Source organism: Mobula hypostoma, chromosome 1 (genome assembly GCF_963921235.1).
Source record: "Mobula hypostoma chromosome 1, sMobHyp1.1, whole genome shotgun sequence".
Classification (NCBI taxonomy): domain Eukaryota; kingdom Metazoa; phylum Chordata; class Chondrichthyes; order Myliobatiformes; family Myliobatidae; genus Mobula; species Mobula hypostoma.
Window position 1 is genome coordinate 139466517 of NC_086097.1, and position 16554 is coordinate 139483070.

A 16554-nucleotide genomic window follows, 5' to 3' on the forward strand; every position below is an offset into this window, starting at 1 on the left:
CCCCACCAGTCGCTGTCTTTCTCACAACTCTCCCATGCACCCTTGAGATGTGCAACACCCCTTCCCTTCATGCAGGGATGTAGAGAGTCCCTCCAGAAGAGCAGCTTTCACTTGCACCTCTTCCAATCTAGTGTGATGTTCACAATGTGACCTCTTCTGCACCGGAGAAGCAAAACGTATTTTGGGTGACTTCTTTCCGTGAAGCACCAGTACTTTCCCAAGGGTGACCCTGAGTTTCCTGTTGTTCACCCCTATGATCCCTGTGCTGCTCCAATGAATTCCTTTGTAAGTTTGAGCAACAATATTTCTTCACAGCCCGCATGCGCAACACTGAATTTAACAATTTAAGATAACTAGCCATTCCAGTTTGTGTAAAACTGTTAAAATCAGCATATTCTCTCTTTCTCTCTCCGCAGACACTGCTTAACCTGCTGAGTATTTCCAGCATTTGCCAATTTGTGCTTCACTCTGTAATCTCAATTGTTGTAGGTGGCCACACAACCAGTGCAGAGAGAGGAAGCGAGTAAGAACCACGTGGCCACTGTGGCAGGCCTAGTCGTGGTAACTGAACCGATAGCTGGAGACCCCGGGCAAGTGCTCAGACAGCAGCCCAGTCTCGTGGCAGTGGACTTCGATGTAAGTTTGCAAGCAGATGAAATTGCTCTGTCCAAAAACAATTACTGGTGTGATTTGTATGTTTTTATTTGTATTTTATTGGGATACAGGAATACCGCTTGGAAAAAAAAATTCAAGAATCTGCAGCCATAGAATTCCAAACCTATCTAGCAAGGAAAGAGGCTCTTTGGCTCGTCTAGCCCATACCAACTAAGATGGCCCATCCGGCTAGTCCCAGTTGCCCAACTTTGCCTCATACCTAACCCAACCATTTCCAATCCATATACTTACCCAACTGTCTTTCTTTAAGTTATAAGCTGCCTCAACTGCTTTCTCTAGTAGTTTATTTCACAGAGGTACCACTCTCCGTGGGGAAAAAAAAAGTTGCCCTTCAATTTTCTATTAAACCTTACCCTCTCACCTTAAGTTAAGCCCTCTAGTTCTTGATTCTGCAACCCTGGGGGGTGCATTCCCCCTACCTATGCCCCTTGTGATGTTGTACACCTCCCAGTCTCCTATGCTCTACATTTGCAAAGGTCATTGAACCTACTAGCTCTTTTGTTCAGTGATCCAGCCTGTCAAATTTTCCCACATTCCTGAAGCTGATCCATCATTTATATAACCTCATTCCCTCCTTTCTCCACAATAGCTAGTGCCTGTGGATTGGTGTGTCCTGTCCCATTGAGTTGGAAGCCTGGTGCAGTGGAGTGCCTGTCTGATCCCTCGTGTAGAGCCGAATCTGCCAGGGGATACGGTGTAAGATGGTCAGTGGGGTTTGGGCCCAGGATGTTATACTGATTGCCTTGTTTTGTGTCCCAGGGGAAATGTGTGTCAGTGGGAGTTACCTCGTGGGAGCTGGTCGCTGTGCTGGTGAATTCCCAGGGTATGCCAGTCCCATCTCAATGGAACAACCAGGATCTTGTTCGAGGGTTGTTGGGCTAAATTCACTGATCTCTCCATCAGCATCAATGGTGAGTGAAATCTACAGCAAAGGCATCCTCCCGCACTGCTGTCTGGAAGTGGTCCAGTCCTTACTTAAATCACTGTCAGAAACAACACAGCATTTCTTCAGCAGTACCAGTCCGCATTGGGTACTCAAATCTCCAGAGTGAGGCTCGAACCTACCGAATCACAGTTTTAAGCATCATCACTGTTCCATGTCCTCACACTAGAGTCGGTGTGCAGTGTGAAACTGACCTGTGACTTAAAGTGAAACAAGTGGAAGAGGGCACTTCTTCCCCTCCACCATCAGATTTCTGAAGGGACATTGAACCCGTGAACACTATCTCACTACTTCCTCTCCCACTGATGTAAGTCTCATCAGCCTGTAGTTCCCTAGCTCGGCTCTGCTGTCCTTAAATATAGGAACAACATTCGCTATCCTCCAGTCATCTTGTACCTCACCTGTTATTAACGCAGATGGAAAATTCCTCCCTGTGATAGAAGTTTGAGATGTGCATGGAAATCAGTCACTGGATGAGAAACTGATAGATAATGTTATCAGACACGAGGAAATCTGCAGGTGCTGGAAATTCAAGTAACACACACACACAAAATGCTGGTGAACGTAGCAGGCCAGGCAGCATCTGTAGGAAGAGGTACAGTCGACGTTTCGGGCCGGGACCCTTCGTCAGGACTAACTGAAAGAAGAGATAGTAAGAGATTTGAAAGTGGGAGGGGGAGGGGGAGATCCGAAATGATGGGAGAAGACAGGAGGGTGAGGGGTGGATCTAAGAGCTGGAGAAGGAAGAGGATCATGGGATGGGAAGCCTGGGGAGAAAGCTTCCCGTCCCATGATCCTCTCCCTTCTCCAGCCTGGTATCTTTTTTGCCAATCAACTTTCCAGCTCTTAGATCCACTCCTTCGCCTCCTGTCTTCTCCAATCATTTTGGATCTCCCCCTCCAACTTTCAAATCTTCGGCATCGAGGGAGAGAGGAAGAGGAGAGCCATCCGCAGTACCACCGATGCGGCAGAGAGGGCCTCAAGATGGCTATGGCTCAAAAGAGGGGAGCCATGGAGTCATAAGTAGCTAGCCACCTGGACACAAGCTGGGGTCTGATCAGCCCCGGCTGGGTCACCTGGAGGAGGTTGTATGATGTTGAAACACCCGATGATTCCAGGAACATCACTGAAGATGTGTCCAGAAGCGTCAATAAATGTATGTACACAGCTTTCAGTTACTCCTGGCCCGAAACGTCGACTGTACCTCTTCCTAGAGATGCTGCTTGGCCTGCTGCGTTCACCAGCATTTTTTGTATGTGTCGGTTGAAATAATGCTATCATTTGTTTTACTGGAGTGGAATCCTTAGATAAACATTAGTGAGACAATGTCTCGAGTTTGCTTGCCCTGGAGATGGGGAATAATACTAGGAGAAAGAAAAGTGAAGATAGAGATCTTTCAACAGATAGCACACTCCCTAAATGGATCAAAAACGATTCGTCACCTCTGTGGAATCTCAGCCATTTGTTCCTGAGCCGGTGTGCAGTGCCGGGCAGCCCAGTTGCACATGTTTTCTTCAGGCACACCTTTAGTTGCTGTGTTGTGATGTCACTGAATATTTGGTCATCTCTCACTTCAAATGTTTTCCACATGGGTTTGAAAATTCACAAAGGGTGGAGTTCACAGCCAGGGTGGCTCTGTGGTTTTTCCAGATGTATTTCTGCTCAAATTTAGCTGTGAATGTTAAAGGTGCCTGGAGCTCAGTGATCAGCAAGGACTGACAATATTTCATCACCTGGCCTGGCTGGGCTTTGTCTGCAAGTGAGTGAATCACTTGTGGATGCTTTTAAACCAAGGTGTTGGGATGTGAAACTGGACCATGACATGAGAAAGAGGTTGGGCCAGAGGAGGTTGTCAGTCTGAGCCACTGGGACAGTTGCCATGGTAATTATCCGTGGTGAGACATGATGCCTCCATGGCAGAGCCGGTCAAAGCACAGCTCCACAAAAAACACGAAGTTTCTCAAAATGGTGAAATCTCTTGCAGTTAATTTCCCCCAAAGTCCAGCTAGATTGGGACCCCAGGGTCTTTGGGGGCGGGGGTGATGGGTGTTTGGTCCCAAATGATGATCAGAAACTTTCCTCCTTGAAATTGTTCTGTGTGACACTCACTCACACACTATCTGCGACACCTCAAGTTTGCCAACTGCCCATGAATTGTGTGTTCTTCCCATGGCTGTCCTGGGGAGGGTGTGGATGAAGTGAGGGAAAAGGTTGGAGTGAAGTTTAGGTTTGGTGAGTGGCAGGGTGGGGGTTGGTATGGGCAAAGTTTGGGGCTAGAGCTGGTTCAGGTCAGCATGAGGACAAGTTCAATTTTAGAACTGGTGAGAGTTAAGCTTATGTTTAGTGTTAGGGTTGGCAAGGACGAGGTTTAGGCTTCGGATTAGTTTAAGTTAGTATTTGAGCTTGTGTGGGTGAGATTTTGGTCTAAGGTTAGTGTTGGCAAGGGTGAGGGAGAAGATAGGAATCCCTGCTCCTCAGTCATCTGCTCCTCTCACCAGACGAGTGGACAGAATGTGAAGCTTAGGTTCCAGAGACCTGGTAGGGTTGGAGTGTGGACAGAGGGGCTGGGTGGGGTGGAATACGCAGACAGCACCAGGCTGTGATGATTGGGGAGTGACTGTCATGCATTATCTGAAGCCTCTGCTGTACCGTTGTGTGACAGGCACCAATTACAGACTGAGGTTCCAGTTGAGGTCGTTGGAGGCCCAGTCCCACGAGTTCTCGGTGGGCTCAGAACACAAATCTCCAGAAGATCCTGATTCCGACTCTAGCCCCAGTCTCGACTCACGCAGCGGAATAATTGCTGGCGCCACATTGGGAGGCCTCCTGCTCATCAGCATCGCTGTGGCTGTAACCTGGAAAGTGACAGGTGGGAGCATGGGATTCCCCGGGGCAAATGCTGGCTGCGAGGCACCACCAGCACAGTGTTCGGGGCACTGTTGCCTTCTACTACTCCGGTGCCTGTTGGGCCGCTGTCTCCCTTCTGGTGAAATTCTCCTATAGAGCTGCTGGGGAGGGAGTTCCAGGGTCTGGACCCACTGACGGTGGAGGAACGACCAGTATATTCCCGTCATGATGATGTGTTGGGTGGGGAGGGGGCTACATGCAGGTGGTGGTGTCTTTTATGCTGCTACCTTGGGCTGCCTTGGTGGTGGAGGTGCTGTAGGACTAACCTCTGGGCAAGTCCCCATAGTGGTGGTAGGATTGATGATTAGGACATGAATGGTTTCAGTCAATGTTTACTCCAGTTGTTCTCTTCGATCCTGCCAGCGTGTACACCTACCGACACCTGCCCCCTCCGTATACAGAGCAGCGTTGGGAAGTGCGTGGGACGGAGACCAGTGGGAGGGGGAGGAACAGGTAGTGGTGAATCGGGCAGGAGATGAGATTGGGATGGGGGGGGTGGTGGTGGTTATTGAGCACAGCTCCCTCCCTTTTTTTCCTAACCCTGACTATTTTACCTGCAGCCAACAGGTCAAAAGTTGCCTCGCTTTCAGGAAAATGGGCAGAGCAGAGCAGCAGAGTCGCAGCTGTCGCCAGAACAGCCCCCACCCTGGCCCCTGTGCACAGCTAACAGCTCACCGATCTCGGAACGGTAATTATTCCCTGTTCTGAGTTACCAACTTTTATTACATTTTCCCCACACACACTGACCAATAACATACCCAGCGTCAGCAAGGATCTTCCACAGACAGACAGAAGCAGTCTGAGGGTTTACCCAAAGGGTGAGAGAGGTGGGTGGGTGGGTGATGTTCGGCACAGATTCAGTGGACCAGAGGGTCTGTTTTCATGCCGTCTCTCTCTATGAAGAGAGGTGTGGGCCGGGCTAGGAGAGGTGTAGGGGTGGATGAACCGACAATCTTCATGTGGACCATACCTCTCAGTCTGGAGCAGGTGGGTGAATAGTCAGTACTGCATTTGGGTGATCCTGTGCTCCAAACTTCCCACTCAATCCCCAATTAGTTACATTCCCTGCACCTTCCAGAGCCTTTTCATCTGGAACCAAGCATTTTCTCAACAACTGAGTCTGTATAGCCTGAGACGAGAATGCCAGAGATTGCCGAGACTCTCTCCTCACTGCCCTGTCCACTGGTGACCTCAGTTGTCTGGCACCACCAAACCACTTCACAGAAGTGTGTACGATGAGCTTCCCGCCCTACTCTTCGTACAACCGCTGGTGAATCCACAATGCATTCATCCCAGAATTAAAAACACTTCCTCAAGTGCAGGGCCAATCGCCCTCAGTATCTGGTTTCACCACAGCCCCATACGCTTCCTCCCTTTTGTATTCCATCCCTGTCACATCTCATTTACCTTCCTTATTGCTTGTTGTATCTACATTTCAACTCTTGGAGGGTGGCGAGTCTTCAAAACTCCTTCCTTCAAAGGGCGATGGAAGTAGCAACTAAAACTTTCTTCAGAAACACTAAATCCACCATCTGTCATCTGCCTGCGGTTGTGTGAACCTCACGGGACTCATTCAGACCACTTGTGACCAGAAGTTCTCCTCCTACTCGAGTATTTTTGGTGATGTGAATTAATGTTGAGGCAGTTGAAGTGAAATAACCAATAGTTTTACAGGTGGAAGTCGCTCCCATTGCTGAAGTAGAGATGATGGGTTTTGAATTTGGATAGAACTCAGGACGAATGAGCAACTGTGCTGAATGAAGATGCGGCCTGACAATGATTTTCAATGTGATTTTCCTTGAATGCAAAATCCTAAATGATGATTAAATCTTTCCTCAGTTCTGGATTACATTTCAATTGGTAATGTTCTATATGTTGAGTACACTGGTCAGATGATGTGAATTTGAGCTATTTCTAGACAATGTGCCACAGTAATATTAATACAGATTTATTGAATGCTCTGGCAAAGAGGCTACATCCTGATATTTTAGCCTCTGTATTAATTACTCCTCTAATATTTCTCCGTGTTCCATAATATCCACTCTCTTCTCAAAAACTTTAATATCCTTCCTAGTCTAATCCCATTCTCTTCTCACTCCATACAACTTCACAGAGCTGCTGAGGGTGCTGCCTGATCATATTACTTCGATAAAGTCTGCTTCATCGGTCTGTGGCATAGACTTCCCACGCTGACCCTTCACACAAACCGCTCTTCTACTTTTAAGCCCCCTCACATTCCTGGTGTCTTGTTCCCTGTACCAAGAGCCAGTAATTATTGAGTTCAGTGGAACCAAAGACAATGGAGATATCCACCAGTTTAACCTTACCCCAAGCCTGCTCGTGATCCAGCCCTTTGACTGATACCTACTAGTTATGGTCTTCCACACTTTTCCAACCTTTTACATCCTGCAAAAGAGCAGCAAGGAAGGCAAAACTGGTTCAAGCTCATGAGATCATGCAGACCTGTTGAGAGTAAAACACAAACGAAAGGTATTTCCAGAATTCATTGTCAGTTTAAAGTAAACTATCATTAACTATTTGGTACCAGATATGTTGGACATTCTTGGTTTAGATTCAACCTTCACCTAGTGCTCAGAACTTCTGTGGAACACAAATCCAAAACAATCTCATGCATTTTATGGCGCAAGACAAATTAAAATACATTCGTTTTAATTTCATCCTGAGTGCAGTCCACAGACCAAGAACTCACTTCCCATACTTCTCACCATTTCAGACCTTCATTACGAGTAATAACTAGCTATTATGTTAAAATGCATTAATTAAATCAAAATAATTGTAGTGCAATATAATATATATATCAATGTTCAATGTCATAGCAACAGCTCTGATAAATAAATTTTCTGAAGATTTTGATGCTGTGTTCAAATGGTTGCAAAGATTGGATGGATGGGGATACAGATGTAGAATCAATGTATTCATGAAACCTCTCCCTGGCCTCATTCCCCTTCGTCATCACTGTGCAATGACAGATGTTGCAGAGAAGCCAACCCTCCAGAGGCAGGAGGTGGTGTCCTCACCACCTGTGCTGAGCCATCTTCAACACAAGCAGGCCCAGGCTCTGAACACCCATAGGGGTCCTCAGCATCCAACTGTGCTGCACTCATTCTCAGCCTCACAGTGACTGTAGATTTCAATCCCACCCCAGAGAGCGGAGGACAAAGAACAGGTGCCTTGAGCTGAAAAAGGACTCTGCAGTCTGAACAGGTCACATAAGCTGTTGAACAGAAGGGGCAACTGGACCAAATTAACTTTTCCCCTGTAAGCAGTGTCTTTATTTGCCTAACCCAGCTCCTCACTTTGGTCACCTCTTTAAAGAAAAGCACCAGTCTACAACAGTGAACTTGCAGAGTAGAGAGCAGACAAACTTCCTTCACCATTAGTAGTTGTCACCGCAAGCTGAGTTGCCATTAGACAGCTGTGTCCCTGAGGTTAGAAAGCCGGAACCATAACTGTGTCCCGTCAGTTACCGAGCACGGTTGTCTGAGTTTGCAGACTCTTCATAAACCAACTACTCACTGTGAGACAGTGAGAGTGCTTCATCGACAGCAGTTTTGTAACGATGAACTGATGTTTGGAGTCTGCAGAACATTGCACAGACCACAGGATGTTCAGCTGCATTTTGCACCCTAAGCAATTTCCTTTTCAACGTTGCTTTAGAACTGGTAATCTTCACGTTTGAGAACAAGCCAACGAGATTAAGACAGAATGTAAAACCTACCTAACCTGTGTGTTTCAGAAATATACATTGTTCACAATATCTGCACAGTAACTGCAGCCAGGACAGCAGTCTTCCTCTTTGTTCATTGTAAGAGAATGTATTGAATTATTGGTACGAGTCTATACCGCATACTTCCTCTTTAAGCAATGCAGCCATGAAGTAAGAGGTGGTTACACAGTCTCGCAGTCTCATGTACAACTGATTGGAATAAATAGAATTGACTGTCATGTACACAAGTATGGTGAGGTATAGGTACACGGGAACAATGGAAGATTTGCTGGGAGCTGCATCACAGCACATAGGTACAGACAACACTGAATATAAAATACAGTCAATTCCAGTTAATTGTGCCATCGGGTAATAGGGACGGACACTTATTTGGAGCAATTCTTAAAGAGCAAAAAAACCCCGAGAAAATAGCTGGAATTCCCTTTGTTTACTTGGGACACAAAGCCACTTAACTGGGGCAGGAGTCTATTGCTGAACAGTTTCTAACTAGTGTCAGTCGTGTGGCTGCTAGACACAACACTGTGCTTCAAGGCGAACAGTTTTTAAATAGCATGTGTTTGTGTTCAAAAAGCGGTGATTTTTGTCATTGATATTGGGTGAGAAATAATCAGTAGGCAACTCAGAGCTGTTTTGCTCGCTGCGATTTCAAGCATTCAGGTTTGGAGATGTCAGAAATGACTGGAAGTGCTAGGAGCTGCCCACACTCTGGGAGCTGACAAGACTTCATCCCTGGGTCTGGACAGGAGTGACTGGAGAGATAATTAAATTTAATTTTTTAAATTCCCTACCTTCTGGAAATGATCCATTTCACTAGAAAGCAGCAAATGTAACTTCCTCATTCAAATAGGGAGAAAGCAAGAAACTGCAGGCCAGCTAGGACAATGACCATCATTGGGAAAGTGTTAGACTCTGTTTTTAAAGACTTTACTCTCGGAAGAATTCAAGGCACCCGGGCAATATCAATGTGGTTTTGTGAAAGAGGGATGTTTGAAGAAGTAACTGTGCTGTGGATAAAAGGAAGTGGCCAGTTTCGGTACTTGGATTCCCAGGTGTGTGATAAGGTGCAGTGTCAAAGGTTATTGGGAATCTAAAAGCTCATAGTGTTGTTGGTGACATGTGGAGTGGAGACTGGCTGGCTAACAGGAACTGGAGACTGGGCATAAATGTGACTGCTACTGGATGGCAACAGGTAACAAGCAGTGAACCTGAGGGGTCAGTGTTGGCCCATAACTGACAGAAATGTTTGGATGAGAAACCAAAGGTATGGTTGCTAAATTTCCCACTATACACAGAGAGGTTGGAAAATGCATTATGAAGGGAAGGTAAGGAAGCAACAAAGAGATAGCAAAGCAGAAATGCTGTAAACGGTCAGCTCATCTGTGGAGAGAGAAACAGTTAACCTCTCAGGTCAACGACCCTTCTCCAGAACAGGGAATTGAACCAACAGCAAATGAATTGCAAATTGTATTAATTGTGGGGGAGTTTCTTGAAGCTGAAAAGGCATTTGATAGAGTTGAATGGAAATACTTATTTAACGTTTTAGAGAAATTCAACTTTGGTACTAATTTTAATGTGGATTAGAATGATATATAAAAGCCCTATTGCTACTGTTATTACTAATAATTGCAGATCTCCTTTTTTCGACTTTCGCGGGGTACAAGACAAGGATGTCCGTTAAGTCTCCTGTTATTTAATTTTGTGTTGGAACCCTTGGCCATTGCACTTCATGAAGCTGAAGATATCCATGGAATTTCCATAAATGGGACTATTCATAAGATCTCCCTTTATGCTGATGATATCTTTGTTTATGTTTCGAATCCTGAAGAATCTATTCCTAGTTTATTGAAATTATTAAGTGAACTTGGAAAGTTTTCAGGATATAAACTAAACCTTTATAAAAGTGAATTATTTCCTCTAAATGATTCTGCTTCTGTATATGATGACACTCCTTTTAAAGTTACGGACTCTTAAATATTTAGGTATTATCATCACTAAAAATTACAGAGACCTTTATAGAGCTAATTTGGTTCCTTTAGTGGATTTTATGAAGCAATTATTTTGTAGATGTAATCCACTTACACTTTCGTTAGCTGGCCGAATTCATGCAGTTAAAATGATGATTTTACCAAAATTTTTTATATGTATTTCAAAATATTCCTATTTTTTTAAACTAAGAAATTTTTTTGATCAGGTTGACACTATTATTTTATCTTTTGTTTGGAATAATAAAAGACCAAGAATTGGAAAATATCATTTACAAAAATTAAAAAAGGATGGAGGTCTTGCTCTGCCTAATTTAAGAATGTATTATTGGGCTGTTAATATACGTTATGTGTGTTCTTGGTTATATTGGACTGATAAAAATGAACGAGCCACCTTGGGTTGATTTGGAATTGAAAGCTGTGAAACAATTTTACTTAACTTTGTTATTAGGAGCTTCTTTACCTGTACAACTGGCCAAAATTTCTAATCTAAATTTATATCCTGTGATTAAGCAGTCATTACGAATTTGGTACCAGTTTTGTAATTTTTTTAATCTCAAAAAATTTAACCTTCTTAGTTTAATTTATTGAAATTATTTATTTAAACCTTCACTTAGTGATCCTACCTTTTTTCTTTGGAGGAATAAAGGAGTCTATTCCCTTATGGATCTGTTCCAAGAAGGCCAATTGATGTTTTTTGAGAAATTAGTCACTAAATACTCTCTCTCGTGCTCACATTTCTTGCAATATCTTCAGGTCAGACATTTCTAACAAGAATATTTAAGTAATTTTCCATATATACACAAGATTCTGACCTGTTAGACGTTATTTTAAAAATGAATCCTTTCGTGAAAGGTTTTATTGGGAAAATTTATAATTTACTATTACAACAGTACAATTATCCTTTACTTATGATTAAGCAAGATTGGGAAAGAGAGCTTAACATGACCTTGATAACAGAGGATTGGTTGCGAATTTTGAAGTTGGTTAACTCTGATTTGTGCCAGTCACTCTTTAATACAATTTAAAATTGTACATAGTTACTATTTGACAAAGGAGAGACGGTCTGAAATATTTCCTAATGTTGATAGTCAGTGTGATAGATGTAAAACTGAGACAGCTACATTGACACATATGTTTTGGTCGTGTTCTGTATTGAAACAGTTTTGGAAATCTATTTTCTCTACTATTTCTAAAGCTTTAAAAATTAATTTACAACCTAATAAATTGACAGTTTTGTTCAGTATAATACCTCAATATATTCATGGTATTTCTATATCAGACCAACATGTAATTGCATTTGTTACATTATTGGCCAGAAGGGCTATTTTATTGAAATGGAAAGATGCCTCTGCTCCCACTTTGATACAATGGTTCTCTCAGGTGATGTTATGTCTTAGTTTGGAGAAAATCAGAAGTCGAACTTTTGATCCTCGATTTGACTTTGAGAAAAGGTGAGGTTCTTTTGCCCACTACTGTCATTTGATTTGAGTTAATTAAGATGGTTCCCTTCTGATTCTTGTTTAAATGGAGTTGAGTTGGTGAATTGATGTTTTTCTTTTATGGAAGTTTGTATGGCATATAGCTCCGGGGTTGTGCTCCCAATGGGTTTTTTTTCCAGTTTTTTTTTGTTAGTGGGGTTTTTTTTTTGCTTTAGTTAGTAAGGGTTCTTTTTTTCCTTCTTTCTTTTTTCCAAAAAGATAGTTTTAACATTTTATTTTTTCTTATTATTATTGATATATTGTTTAGCTTTGTTAATCAGTTATTTGACAATTTAATTTCTCATTATACATATTGACGTTGACTTGATTAATGTATTTTTTGTTGATCTTCAACAATAATTAATAAAAAAGATTTTAAAGTGAAATGAATCGTGGGGAAGGGATGGACAGGGGAAAGGGAATCTCTTTTAGGATTCTTGCGTTTTGAAAGAGGTCTGGTGAAAGAGCTAGCTAGAGAGATACAACAAACGGAGGAGTATGTTAAATCTGTGAACTGACCTGGGCAGCTCTGTGGCACAGCAGGTGGAGCTGCTACCTCACAGCTCTGGAGATTCTGGTTCAGGCTTGACCTTAGGTTCCACTCAGCATGGAGTTGACATGTACTGCCTGTGATCCCAGGATGTTCTGGTTTTACTTCCATATTCCAAATACATGCAGGTTTAGGGTAAATCGGTGGTTGATAGTTTCTGTGCTGTATGATCCGGTGACTTACAGAATTCACACTTGTAAAATTCTCTTTGAACTTCCAATCCATGTTACGCCTCAAGCAGAAATTAAACCTTCTATCTACCTCACGTACTTGAGGGATTTCTCACGCTCTGCAGGTGCATCAGTTCTTCTCTCCCTTTTCCCCAGCTACTCAGGACCTCTGGAGCTTCTTTTTAGAACACAAGGCTGACTCCAAGAAGGCAAGAAAGATCCCTCTCAAAAATAAAAAGGGTCCCTGTGGGCTCCCTGATAAATCTTTGCAGAGTTATGGGAGTTTTGATGGTCCAGATATAGGCAGGATCCTCCAACTGCTGCCATAAGTACACCGCTAGCGAAAGGCAGTCACCCATAAATCCAAAGGGAATTCAAGGGAAACTGCCTCACCCACAGAAGGAGAAAGCGGGGAACAGCCCAGACAAGCAGCATTAATGTACCCAAGGAAAATAGGAGGGACATATGAGCGGAAGAGACACTCCAGCTTGGGGAAGAGCAGTGAATACCCTGTTCTGTGCTAGGAGTCTTGTCTTATCATTACATCACAAGGCATGGGTGCCACAGTAGCTGAGCAGTTACGGGCGCCATAGCAGCGTAGCGGTTAGCATGATGCTATTACAGCTCAGGGCGCCATAGTTTGGAGCTCAAATCCAGTGCCAGCTGTAAAGAGTTTGTACGTTCTCCCCGTGACTGTGTGGGTTTCCTCCAGGTGCTCCGGTCTCCTCCCACACAGCAAACACTAGGTTAGTTGGTCATTGTAAATTGTCCTGCGACTAGGCTATGGTTAAGTAGGTGGGTCGCTGGGCGGTGTGGGTTGGAAGGGCCTGTCCACACGTTAGCTCCAAATAAATAAATAAGACTCTTCTGGGTAAATGAACGCGACACTGGCAGCTGTAACAGGTTTGTGACATTTCACAAGATCTATATATACAGTTTTCACAACAGAGCAGCATAATCACAGTGAACCTGTAACCCTGTTCCACATATAACTGAACTGTGGCAAAGCTGAATGTTAAGTCTGTATCCACAACCCTTTGATATTCTTTACCCAACAATAATTCACCAGTTCCAATTTTTTCCCCAGTTAGTCTTCTGCCATCAACCATTTGAGAAAGACAGATGACAAATTCAGACCCAAGATCCAGTAAAAGAATACTTCAAATAAATGACCAGATCTGTTGGCAGATTACAGCTGTGTAACTTAATGCAAACGGTAGACCCAGGAATGCCAGACTTCAGAAATTCCTCACCAAACCTCAGTGTCTACTGAAGATGAAGTGAGGAACATTTGACTCTGAGTTGCTTTACATCAGAGGAGAAGGCACAAACAGGAATAACATGTAAATACAGTACTGTGCAAAAGTCTTAGAAACATATATATAGCTAGGATGCCCAAGATCTTTGCACAGTACTGTATTTGTCAATGTGCAGCAGAGAGCAAAACTGCAAATCTGACAGGAGCACAGGATGTTGGGAATGGCGAGGGTGGAGCACCGTGCGAGGGGTGTGGGATAGGTGGTGGAGAAGGAGTGCCGAGGTGGACAGTGGCGGAGGAGGAATGACAGAGTGGAGGGTGACACAGGTGCATACAGACCCAGCCCTGAGACACCAGGCAATGTCATTTGATTCCAAACAATTAGCTGATTGATCATTACAGAATGTCTCTCTGGTGCTTCCTGCTCCTTCCCCTCTCCCTTCCCTTATCCCAACCATGATTCCCCTTTCACAGCCCCCTTCTCACCCTCAGTCCACGATAGAGTCCCATATCAGAATCAGCTTTAGTATCACTCTCATGTCATGAATTATTTTGTGCAAAAGTCTTAGGCACCCTAGCTATATACATGTGCCCATGACTTTTGCATAGTACTGTACATCAGATTTTGGGACAATATGCCAACAAAATTACCTGATACAGAACATCTGAAATTTCTCAGAACTTTAACAATCATGGACAATCAGAGGACATCACAGTAATTGTGACTTTTTTTTAAACGGGTTAAATATTTTGAAGCTCATTGTCATATCTGTATTCACCAATAACCGCAACTGTTCCCCCATGACCATAGAATACCTTGTGCAGAGTATGAAACTTTGCTCCTTTCAGCGTTTAGCAAAGCAGCCTTGTTTTCCTGGTATCTCAGTCATCTGGTCTCTCCACATCTGGACACTGGGGAGGGAGGCTATCTGCCGAGACAGGAAATACTGAATTAAGACAGGATCCAGACATGAAGTCTGCCTGTTCCTCCCATTCTCATCCTCCAGTAAAATTCCTCACATTTTATCTTTTCTGTTTTTTTAAAAACTTAAAGAACTTGCTTCTAAGTGAAGAGTTCAATTAAAGTGTCAAGTAAAATATTTAGAGTTGTTTTCAAATTTAACCAATTTGTTAGTTTGCTGACAGAACAACAGGCGCAGGGAATTATTAATGCTAATTGTAATGGGTTAGTAATTAGCTAAACTTCCCAAAAATACTTGACAGTTTATTGGATCCTCCCAACAGCAGAAAATAATTCATCAAATAAGCTTATGATAGAGTTAAGCGATGGGCAGCAACTTCGAACTAAAATATCTCACAGAACTGCCAAGAGGAAGGAAGTACTTGTGGTAAGCTGCCAGCAGCAGTTCCAAATATCCTGCAGTGAACTACACTGATAAACGTCTTATCTAATGAGTGTAAGGAATACTTGGGAGAGAACAGTACAAACATTATCAATAACCCATCACCCTCTACCAGTCTACAGTATAAGAGCAGAATTAGGCCATTCAGCCCATCGAGTTTGCTCTGCCCTTCCATCGTGGCTGATTTATTGTCCCTCTCATTATTTTCCTGCCTTCTCCCAGTAGTCTTTACCCATCAAGAACTTCTCAATCTCCACTTTAAATACACCCAATGATTTGGCCTCTACAACTGTCTGTAGCAATGAATTTCATTGATTCACTGCCCTCTGGATAAAGAATTTCCTCATCATCCCTGGTCCTGCCAAAGAGTTTCAGCCGGAAATGTCAACTGTAATTATTTTTCCATATATGCTGCCTGGCCTGCTGAGTTCCTTTGTGTGTGTTGCTTTTATTTTAGACCAATGGTGCTGGACCAACAATACATAAACCAAGAAGATACCAGTAGAGGGTAGTCAGGGAAGTGGGTTTGAAGGAGAGATCAAGCAGCTTCCAAAGCTCAGAGCCCACATAACTGGAGCCAGAACAGTTTGGGAGATAGTTTGTAGGATGTCACAAGCGAAGAAAGGGGGAAAACCAGAAATGGATTGCAAGGTAAAAGATGATTTGAAAAATGATTCATTCAGGGATTGAGATCCGGCACAGCAGGATATTTGGTGGACTGAAGGAGTGAGTTCAGGATTGCTAGTAGGGAAAAAGTACTCTGGAAATATAATAAACAAGAGAAAGTCTGCAGATGCTGGAAATCCGAGTAACACACACAAACTGCTGGAGGAACTCAGCAAGCCAGGCAGCGTTTATGGAAAAAAGTAATTGATGTTTCAAGCCAAAAGCCTTCGTCAGGACTGGAGAAAAACAATCTACTGTTCAGATGCTGCCTGGCCTGCTGAGTTCCTCCAGCATTTTGTGTGTGTTGCTGGAGAAATAATAGTTTGTCCAGGGTGGTGGAGACAACAGGGGTAGGATAAGAGATAACAGAAATGGAAGGGGTTGGTTTGTGATCAATTTGATCAGTAGGTGTGTGTAGGTGAGGAATCTGCAGAAGGCTCTGCTGTGAACATTATGCAAACAGTTTGCTTCACCTCAAATATTATGGCTGAGGGAAGTGAATGGGGATGAAATACTCGAGAAACTAGCACAGCTTCCAGGGAGGAAGCTAGAATGGCAGGTGAGCAGCTTGCTAAACAAGTAGTGACCACTTCACACACTGAAATTTTACCTGGCTTTAGAGAACTTCCCAAGGAGCAAGAAGAGGGCGATGATCTTAAGGAGTCCCACGATGGGGCAACATTGTTGTAGACAGTTGTTGTTCCTCTGAAACAAACCAGGTAAATTATAGGTGGATATGTCCTATAGTGGTAACGGAATTCATTAAGATTAAGGCTGCGATAGTCACATCTGGAAGAGCATGGCTTTGTG

General features: G+C 43.5%; 1 protein-coding gene and 1 long non-coding RNA gene across 2 annotated transcripts in view; both read left to right on the forward strand.

Moving 5' to 3' along the window:
* LOC134344349 (fibrocystin-L-like) overlaps positions 1 to 1614 on the forward strand; it is a 231377-nt gene extending 229763 nt beyond the window's left edge. Inside the window, 2 exon segments of the mRNA XM_063044033.1 lie at positions 490 to 636; positions 1435 to 1614. Coding sequence (XP_062900103.1) covers positions 490 to 636; positions 1435 to 1557 — 270 coding nt within the window. The 3' untranslated portion in view covers positions 1558 to 1614.
* Positions 1615 to 4354: 2740 nt separating this feature from the next.
* LOC134341365 (uncharacterized) lies at positions 4355 to 6295 on the forward strand. Its single transcript, XR_010016757.1, has 3 exons — positions 4355 to 4487; positions 5086 to 5213; positions 6200 to 6295. It is a non-coding gene; the product is annotated as an uncharacterized LOC134341365 (long non-coding RNA).
* Positions 6296 to 16554: the final 10259 nt, after the last annotated feature.